General features: G+C 43.7%; 1 protein-coding gene across 1 annotated transcript in view; it reads right to left on the bottom strand.

Moving 5' to 3' along the window:
- The window catches only part of Nphp3 (nephrocystin 3), a 36,288-nt gene extending 29,457 nt beyond the window's left edge, over positions 1-6,831 (bottom strand). The window contains exons 1-5 of the mRNA XM_077110450.1: positions 6,439-6,831; positions 4,629-4,754; positions 3,940-4,090; positions 1,454-1,606; positions 345-478 (exon numbers count right to left, since the gene is read on the bottom strand). Coding sequence (XP_076966565.1) covers positions 345-478; positions 1,454-1,606; positions 3,940-4,090; positions 4,629-4,754; positions 6,439-6,831 — 957 coding nt within the window. The remainder of the gene's footprint in view (positions 1-344; positions 479-1,453; positions 1,607-3,939; positions 4,091-4,628; positions 4,755-6,438) is intronic.
- Positions 6,832-10,531: the final 3,700 nt, after the last annotated feature.

Here is a 10,531-nt window from a genome sequence, read left to right as displayed (position 1 = left end):
ACAATGAAATGTAGAACAACATAAAGCTCCAATATCCTAACATGGTATTCAAAGCTAATTACAGCTAATTATAATCCTCCTTTCCTGTCGTAGTTCCTTCCCTAAGAAAGTCACTCCCGGAAGGCTAAAAATCAAAACCCTTAATTCAACAGCTATCTTTCTTTGCATCTAATAAAGAACAATGTTTTCTCTGAAGAAAAGTCCAAGAGGCTTCCTGTTCTTTAAGACACACTATCTAATATCCAGCAAGGCATATGATTCAGAGGCAACAGTATCCTGAATAGGGTATAATATCAACATGTGTTTTAAAGCAGTGTATACAGAGTTTTTATAGGTATCCTCACCTTCAGGAAAAGATCCATTTCAGGCTGGGTTTCTTCTGTGTACATGAGGTAACATCTGACAGTATTACTCCATAGAGAATGTGAAAACAAGGGAGTCACCTGTAATAAACTAGCTACGGCGATATCCCAGTCATCTGAAAAGAGAATTTCCACAAGTTTAAGCAAAAAATTACCAGAAGGCATAACAGGCACATAGAATGGAATCTGATCTCACAAGTTGAGACTGAGATGGCTTGTTGAATGACATAAAAGGCAATTAGTTCTCGAACTTCAAATTCCTTCCTGGGACTTGAAGCAATAAATGTCACTAGTGGTCTTCCCTGGTATACAGGGATTCTAGTCAAATTTTCCAGAACTACCTTATGGAGCTGTCTGATTACTCCACTACTTGAGGGGGAGCCTGCACTCCCAGGATGACCTATCACTGGACTTTCTTATTCTCATTCTATTGAGTCATAAAGAACATTTAAGAATAATATAAAATGAAAAGTAATTTATGTTACTGAGTGAGAATGAAAATTTTGGGACATATTTGGATAATTCAAAAAGCACAATTTAAAAAAATGATTTTCATTTTGCAAATAGAGAAAAAAATTTAAGGTCTTAAGAAAAAAAGAGTAGAGCTATTTACAAACCTTCTTAAGTCTGCTCTGATACTGAAATTGTAAACAGACTTTATAGTCTTTTTGGACATTCGATTATATGAAAACAATAAGCACGTTCTCCTGACTAAGAATACTATATGTCCTAGTAGGGCTTTGTGTATTTTGTTCCAGGCTCTAACCTTCTACATCATCGAAGAAACAGAGGGAAAGACTAAATCCTCTTGTTTCTCAGTTAATAAGCATCAGACTCTTGCTCTTAAACAAATCACCTGAGCATTCAGACCAGAAGCATAGTAACTAGAAGCTGGTTAGCCTGGCTGGCTGCAGCATCATGTGATCCCAATATGAATTATGTAACCTCATCCCCCTGGTTAGGTACAGTGACAATGGAAGGCACTCAGAACACAAATTTCATGCTCTGCTGGTGGCAGTGGTCTTAGCACAAGATTATAGAATATGAAATCAATGCCCCTAGGCAAGACATTGGCAAGCGGTGTGTGTTACCTCTGTTGACGTTTGCAAAGGGTCCCTCCACATCTATGGAACTGTGGGCGAACTCCGGCCCTCTGAAGGACTGTTGAAGCTGGATCAAGCTCCCTATGGAGGGCTCACTGCCCAAGGCCCCACCACTCCAGTATTCACACTGGGTTCCAGCAGCTGTCATGGCAAGAGATCTTTAGGTTGTGCAGTCCAAGTTACCTACTGTTCAAAAACTCAGCACATACATTCAACAGGATTTGTAACTTTAAAAATGCTACAAAATTCCATATGCAATAAATATTCAAATGATTTTGAAAGTACTTTGCTACCAACTTTTGACATAGTCCTAAGGTTCTGGTTATCATCTCAAATTCAAGGAGGAGATTAGAAAGGAAAGAAGAAATAAGAATACAATAAACAAAGGAATTTTAATAAAAGGGCAGTTAACGCCATACAAAATTCTATAAATCATTCTTAACTATGCATCATAGATATCAGCTTAAATGTAAAAGAAAGAACTTCAGAGGCAGGCTGCTACTTGTGCACTAATAACTAATCTTTGTGATTTTTTAGGACATAAATTCTAACTTCCAAGAACAACAGAATTAATGTCTGAGTCAACAGTTACTTGTGAACATGTGGATGATTTTCTAATAAACCACATGGCCCAGAATATCTACATGGCATCCTTGACTAACTGTAAGCAAACTGATGTTTGGGTTAAATCTCTGGCAAAAGTGGAGTTTACTATTTTTAGGTTTTTGAATATCAAATGGGTGACATTCCCTCAAACATTCCTTCTGCAAGTTTAAACTATATATATATATATATATAAACAAAACACCTAGGCTTGGTGTGGTGGCACACATCAAAATCCCAGTGACTCCTTAGTTTGAGGTAGGAGTATCTCAAGTTTGAAGCCAGCCTCAGCAATTTATCAGGACTCTGTCTAAAAATAAAAAGGGTTGGGGATGTAGCTCAGTGGTAGAGTGCCCCTGGGTTCAAACCCTAGAACCCCGCCCCTGGGGTTCTAGGGGTTGAAAAAACACTGCAAAAAAAAAAAGACCTAAAATAAATATTACATTGTTTTTGTTAACTTCCCAAGACAATTATAAGAGTTTTGAAATGCTATGCATTTGAACATGCTGATACTGAAACAAGCACTCAGACTAATGTGACAGCAAAAGGTATTTTCTCAGTTGTTCTTGGCCAGTTAGAATCACTTCATATTTTTCTCAAAAGTTAATTATAAAAGTCCCAGGATGCTGGTCAGATTGGAATTATCAGCCAGGTGCAGTGGCACATGCCTGTAATCCCAGCAGCTCTGGAGGCTGAGGCAGGAGTTCAAAGCCAGCCTCAGCTAAAGCAAGGCACTAAGCAACTCAGTGAGACCCTGTCTCTAAATTAAATACAAAAAATAAAACTGAGGATATGGCTCAGGTTGAGTGTCCGAGTTCAATCCCTGGTAGTCCCCCCATCAAAAAAAAAAAAAAAAAGGAATTGTTGGTTACTATATTTTACTCCAAAATGCATCAGTTTGTAAGAATATAATTTTATAATCCCTTATAAGTGGGATGGTGACTACATTTAAAATAAAATCTTTCCCTTTTTTCAATATTAGTCAGAATTTATTTATTTATTTATTTTTTTATACCTCTCTTCCAGCGACGTCCCTGCCCTGTCGGTAGCTAGGGCTCCCAAAAGCAGGGTTCACGCCCCCTCCCTCTCCTGGGTGAACTTGGTACCCATGGCCAGGGTGGGTCTGGCCACTGGCGTTGCAGCTCATGGCATTGGGAGCTGTAGTCAGAATTTATTAATATTCACTTGGGACATGGTACGCTCTTTCATTCTGTGTTTTTAGGCCTTATTTCCAGAAATATATATTTTATATGTTTAATTATAAAACAAAAACTTTTTAATAGCTTCCCACCCAGGGACATATAATGCAGGTATTCTAAATGATAATTGTGAAGAATACATCATCATATGGGAAAATAATGTTTCAGAGAATACTAGTTCCAATAACCCCTCTCCCCTTCTGCCTTTAGTAACAGAGCCTCACACTGGAGTGGGACATGTCTGCCTGGCAGTCAATTACATTTTTCAATCCTCCTAGGTGTAGTTCTGCCCAATGGGGCTCGAGCAGAAGTGATGTGTGCATCTTTCAGACGGTCTTCAAAAAATAGGAATGTGTTCTCCCTTTCCTTCATCTCCTTGGCTAAAACACAGATGTGACGGAGGACATGCAGCAGCTATCTCAGACCAGACAGGAAACAGGTATGGGGTAGAGCTGGCAAAGCAGCATGGCAGAAGGAACTCAGCCCCTGACTTCATGTATTTCAAGAAGAGAGAGACACATTGACGCAGGAAAAAGTGCAACTCTATTTGTAACAGTGATCTAAGCTAATATAGACAAATAAAAGGAATATAGCAGAATTCAAAGTTTGCTCTATAATACCACTCTAGTTATGATGAACGCTCAACATATTATTAATAGGAATTGAATTTACCAGTAATATCTGTACAGTTGTCATCTGAATCAGACTCCCCAGGATCAAATACTTGGATCCCCTGAGCCTGTAGCCTCTGAAGTTTGCTCTCCAGCTCTCGCTTGGCCCTCAATAAGTCCTGAATTTCATTTTCTTTGGTCTCTCTAAAAATCTTTAAAAAGGAGAATTTTAATTTTGAAATCTTTTTCATAATCCAAAGGTTGTACCATCAACTTTTAAGGGGAAAAAAAGGTTTCATTCATAAAATCAATATTCACTTGGTCCCCATCTCCTTTTTTAGGGTAAATGCCCCAGGAGCTTCCCCTGTTTCACAACTGGAGCCCACTGAAATTCTGGAAGAATGGATGTGTGTGGTGTGGGCCTTTCATGTACCCTGCATGATGTTCAGCAAATCTGTCTTCCTGCCACTAAATACCGGTAATGTCTTCCTACACATAGCATCCCCCCAATTTTCCTTTCTCCAAAAAGAAATGCTTTCCTTTTTTAAAATCTCTATTACAATGTTCATTTTTATACCTTTTCTTTGTTACACCACGTCCAACTCAAAAATGAAAAAGTGCTCTACACTAGTTCTTATGAAAATTCTACATAATTTATTTCTGTTTATTCATTGCAGTATTCTAGAAACTTTTAAAAATACATTGTTTTTATTCTGTGTCATTTTGAGGTTAAAAATGTAGGGAATTTACCTTGAATTGCCGCTTAACTTTATCTCTGTCATGTTCAAATGTAGCTGCTCTCTCCATTGCTTGGTATTTTGCTTCTAAAGCACTTTCTTTTTCTCGAAGTATCTTCTGATAAGTTTTCTGGAGTGCCTGGAATAATTTACCTTGTTATTTCTTCTCAAAAATAACCTCTCTCCCAAACTTTATATTTGTACCTTTACATTACATAGCTTAGGGTTTTAATAATTTACTATTTTTATCAGTTATCAAGAATTTCATGTTGCCATTTTATTCAAATACATAATTAACAAATGCAAACATGCCTGAACTAAAATAAGACACTTCAACAATGGAAATTAATACTTTAAAAAAATACTGCTCTGGCTCTTAACTTCCCTATGGCTCAGTTTTTCTATCTTTAAAAAGAAAATACACCTTGTAAGGTTTAACTTGAAGGACAATTATTCTGGGAGTCTATGCACTACTTGGCACTAATCTTGGTCATATTATTATACCCTGAGCCCTTCATACTGCCTGATATTCTGCAGACTCCCAGTAAAAATGTCTGACTACTAACTAAAATAAATATGAAAGAGTTTTTCATGCCTACATAGGTGAGAAAGGAACCAAATGGGTTACACAGGAATCAGGATTGATAACAGGAGTAATCTGGAACTGTGACATTTGTCAACCCTCTCCACACTCTGCCCTGTTTAGTTTGGCCTTCTTTTCTACCTGTCAACTCACAGTGATTTTCAACATGCAGTATCCACTGGGCAGTGGCCTGGACACATGAAATCAGATATCTGAAATAAACAAGTTCACTTTATGTACTCAAGTGCATTAAGTCCACCCAGTGGGAAACTGATAACAGACTAATGCCAAGTATATCTTCAAAGATAATATGCTAACTCTATAACATATAATGGCTAATGAAGGGGTGAAATAAGAAAACCTGATGAAGAATGCCCAGACTAGAAAAGGGGCTTCCTTCTTTTACATCAATGAATCTGAAGTATTTATTTAATTCCTACTGTGATAAGCCCAGGAACTCTTCAGCTGCCTAGAAGTCTGAATCACAGTAGAGTATATAAACAACACAGTAACCTTCAGAGGAGTCCAAAAGAGATGGCATAATGTCTCAGAATTCTGCTCAGGCAATAATCTCTTGCTTTATATACTATCAATGAGTTAAAATGTATCTGTTACAAAGGAGGCTGCAAAAACTGCTCTGAGCAAATTAATAATCATATGGACTAAGGGGCTCTAATTACATTCAGGTAAGATTTGCAACCACAGCAGTTGGATGGTGAAAACCAGGAGGCTTCCAGAATAATTCACGTCAAGATCATTAAAACCCAGCAGCTCTGGAACTTCATAAATGGGCCATGAGCCCACCTTGGCAGTATGTAAAACTGGTTGCAGGGTAGCATGACCAGGAGGAATGTGTAGTTTCTCCAACATATGCCACCAGTCTTGGTGTGCACGCTTCAGAGCCTGCTTCCTGGGGACTGGCATTTGAGGCCTCGGGGCACTCCCTAGCTAATTACTTTAAGGTGTCTGAATGAATGAACCACAAACCGAAAGGGGGAAGCACAGCTGAAAAGAAATCAGTTTGGACTCACGAAAAGAATGCCCCCTCAAAATGAGGGAAAGTTTCTGTTCCACTTTTTAAATTATTTCATTCGGAGAGGGGACACGGTGGACAAGGGACGGGTCAGGCGTCCAGGGTGCAACCTAGCAGTGCCACCAATCTGCTGCACAGCGTGGGCAGGTCGCTCTGGGTCTCAGTTTCCCCGGCGTCACGGCCGCCTCGGGCGCGCGCCCGCGTTACCTGCAGCTCGGCCCGCAGCCGCTTGTTCTCGGTGTCCAGCTTGGCCTCGCGGCGGCCCATGGACAACAACTCCTGGTTCTTGCTGACCCGGAAGATCTCATACTCTTTCTTGAGCCGCTCGTACTCGGCCGCTGAGTACTCCAGCTCCGGCACCGACGAGCCGGTGGACTTGAAGCTGGCGCCCAGTAGCCCGCCGCTGCCCGCCGCGCGGGGCAGCGACCCGGGCCCGGCCGCCGCCGCCACCCCCGCGCCCCGGCGGAACGAGTTGCGCAGCAGGCGGGCCTTGGGCTTCACCTCTACCGGGATCTCGCAGGCCTCGCCGCCGCCCGCCCCGTAAGTGTCCTCGATCACCTCTCCGCCAGCGGGACTCACAAGGGACGAGGCTGTCCCCATGGCGCCAGGGTCCACCGCAGCGCGTCTGCTGGGTACCAGGAGGGGGCGGGACAGGAGGAGCGGGGCGGGGCGGGGCTGGACAGCGGGGCGGGGCTGGACAGCGGGCGGGGCTGGACAGGAGGAGCGGGGCGGGGCGGGGCTGGACAGAGGGCGGGGCGGGACAGGAGGAGCGGGGCGGGGCGGGGCGGGGCTGGACAGCGGGGCGGGGCGGGATAGGAGGAGCGGGGCGGGGCGGGGCGGGATAGGAGGAGCGGGGCGGGGCGGGGCAGCGGGGCGGGGCTGGACAGGAGGAGCGGGGCGGGGCGGGGCAGTGGGGCGGGGTAGCGGGGCGGGGCTGGACAGAGGGCGGGGCTGGACAGGAGGAGCGGGGCGGGGCGGGGCAGCGGGGCGGGGCGGAGCAGCGGGGCGGGGCTGGACAGCGGGGCGGGGCTGGACAGCAGGGCGGGGCTGCACAGCAGGGCGGGGCGGGGCGGGACAGGAGGAGCGGGGCGGGGCGGGGCTGGACAGAGGGCGGGGCGGGACTGGAGGAGCGGGGCGGGGCGGGGCTGCACAGCGGGGCGGGGCTGGACAGCGGGGCGGGGCTGGACAGCAGTACGAGGCGGGGCATCCGCAAGGGCGGGGCAGCGGGGCGGGGTCAGCAGGAAACCAGGCGGTTCCGTAAGAGACGCGAGGGGCTAAGGCAGCAGGGCATGGCAGCAGGGCATGGCAGCAGGATTGCGCCAAGAAGGGAAGGATTTTTCCGAGAGTGGTAGCGGGCGGTGGCGGGACAGGGAGAAGGACAGGGCGAGCAGCGGCGAGCAGCTAGCTTCTTGGCTGCCAAATCTGACCAGTACTGTTACAGGGCCCAGCTTGACCCGCCAGCGGGACGTCGGGGCTGCTCTCTGATTCCTGTGCCCAAATTGAGACTCCGTGGCAGGCGGACCGCACAGTGAGCACCGATCTGGATCTAGCTGCTTCACATCCAATGTTACTATGTCTGTCGCTGCCCTTGTCCCTGACCATGGACTCCTTTCTGCAGGCATTTGGGAAATCTGAGAAATGGATTGAGCACCTATTATGTGCCTCTTGTGATGCCACCCCCCACACCTTTTTTTTTTTTTTTTTTTTTTTAAATTAGGGATTGAACCAGAGGTGCTTTATCACTGAGCCACATCACGATGTGTGTGTCTCAGGATGCATGTAAATAGAATGCCCAGGAAGACAGAGTACCAGCCAAGAAATAACTTTTAGGTTTTAAAACCGGAGACCACTGGGGACAACCTTAGAGAAGGCCAGATTTTATAACTGTGGCAAGAAGACATTGGGGACCATACACCAAAGGAACTGTGAGCCAACTCACCAATTAAAGAGATAAGAGTATCACAGTATTTGCAGGAAGGGTTGGATTTAAGTAATGAGAGAGAGAGAGAGAGAGAGAGAGAGAGAGAGAGAGAGAGAGAGAGAGACTGCATTAGGTTGCTCAGAGAGAGGTTTGTTCCTATCTTCCTCCTTATTCTGTTTTGTGATTTTGCCCCTTTTCCTGCTAAACTCTGCAGATTGGAACTTAGGATACAAGGGAAAGGTGGTATTTATCACTTGTGAGCTGGATGTTATTGCTTTTTGGACTGGGCAACAAAGCTGGCTCTTTCTTTCTTAGGCAATTTTGTAAATTCTTCAAAATACCAGCCCCCCTCCCCAGCCTGCCACCTCTCTCCCCACTTGAAGTTTTTAATTTTGTATCCTGTTAACCAGGATACAATGCAATTTTATTCCAGCTATAAGGAATCCAGTAATACTTTAAGCATCCTCTCCATTAATGTCTGATCATTGGTCTTGGGTCCTCCTTGAACAACTTTTAAGATAATCCATGCCGGTTCAACTATTGGACCCACCTGTGATCCACAGGTGTTGTGGGTCTGGTTTTCTGAAAAGCAGATTCTGAGATGGAGACAATTGTGCAAGATGTTTGTTAGGGTGTGCCCTTGGGATCAATACTTGTGGAAAGGGAAAGAAAGAAGCAAGACTGGTCAGAAGGAAAAGTCGAAGCTGTACTATGGTCTCAATGGGGACCTCAGCCAATCCTGTAGAAAGTTTTGAAACTGGGATGGCCATGCAGAATTGTCCTAATTTAGGGGAGGATGTCTGGAACTTTTTATCTCCAAATAGGCCAGTCTCCACTCTCTGTAGCGGATGAACATTGACAGCTGAGAGCTGTCTGATGGCAGGACTTCCAGTGGCTAGAGGTCAAATCCTTCAGACATCACATCCACCCCAAAGTAAACAACAGCCTTTTCCTCAAAGGATTCTGGGAATGCAGACCAATTCTAATTCCCAAACAACCTCTCCTTCACTCTCCTTCAAAGTAGTTGGTCCTCCTTTCTTTAGCCGTTTAGATTTTCTTCAGGCCATTGTGTTCTTCAAAATTCAAGGAAGACAGTAATTTCTTCAGGTAGTCTTCTGAGAGAAAGGGAAATCTTTCATCATCATAGAACCTTAAGAACCTTCTACATTTTCAAATGCTTTCTGATCTCTAACTTCCAATGTCTGTACCCTCAATGTGGATCAGAGATTTAAGGACCATCCTGTAGGTTTCTGACCAATTCCTTTAAAATTTCTTGCATCTTAGTACTGCACCGCCTTTGAAAATTGTCTCAGCTGAAGACTTCTATAATTACTTTTGCATAATAAAATAGGGTTCACCTGTTTCCCCTAACAAAAAAGGATAAACTGCACCAACTACCCACAGTTTGTGGGGTAAATTCAGATTTTGCAGTGGGACTGAGTGCTCTGAAGCAATCATCTCTTCTTTCCTCACCTCTTATCAATCTAGTAACATCTCTCTACACATGTTTCTTCACCTCTGTCAGGCTAATTTTCTAATTTTCCATGCCATTGTGGTTGGTTTCTATTTCAGTTCTCTCTGCCAACCCTCCATTCTTTCTCTAAGAAAGTTTCCTTAATAATCAGACTATTTGAAAGTTTATCACATCAATAGTTGCAATTCAATAACCATTGCATACTCTGTGCTTAGCACTGTACTTGTTTCCTAACTCCGTTTTCCATTCATTGCACCTACCTTCTACGAATTTGGGGTTTGGGGTAGCTACTGTTATTGTTGTTATGCCATTTGTTGCTTTTGAGTATTTTTTGAGTACAAAGTGTAGATCAAATGACTGATGTGTCTAAAGAGAGCAGTGTGGCCCCCGTTGTCAAACAAAAAACAAAAAAGAAAAACACATATGAACTGGTTATCACAGACGTCTTTAATTTTTAAATGGCTTGGCAGACACCCCAAAGCACAAATCTAGGTTTATCAAGAACCTAGAGATGTACCCCTATATAGTGATTACTGGTCGTCTTTCTTATCAGGTACCCTATGTATGATCCTGGATAACCACTGGTCAATGTTGAAGTGATCGAATCTGTGAGTGAGCTCAAAGGTTTTAGCTAACTGAAACTGCCAGCTAGTAAACTCTTTAATAGGATGGTTGGATTTCAGTGTGTTTTGTAATCCTGAAACATGACAGAGTTTAGTTTAATTTTAATTTCATTATCTGTTTTCCTTCTTTATGATGAATTTAACCCACCTCCCTCACTTAGCTTTTTGAAAGGGTAACTTTGAACACAGAGATACAGTAAGGAATAAATCTCTGGCAGGTGGTTTGTGACTGATTAAAAAATGACTATAATTTTTTTTTAACATTCCTCCAATTGAAAGGTG

Source organism: Callospermophilus lateralis, chromosome 10 (genome assembly GCF_048772815.1).
Source record: "Callospermophilus lateralis isolate mCalLat2 chromosome 10, mCalLat2.hap1, whole genome shotgun sequence".
Taxonomy (NCBI): Eukaryota; Metazoa; Chordata; class Mammalia; order Rodentia; family Sciuridae; genus Callospermophilus; species Callospermophilus lateralis.
This window is presented reverse-complemented; position numbering and strand designations above follow the sequence as displayed.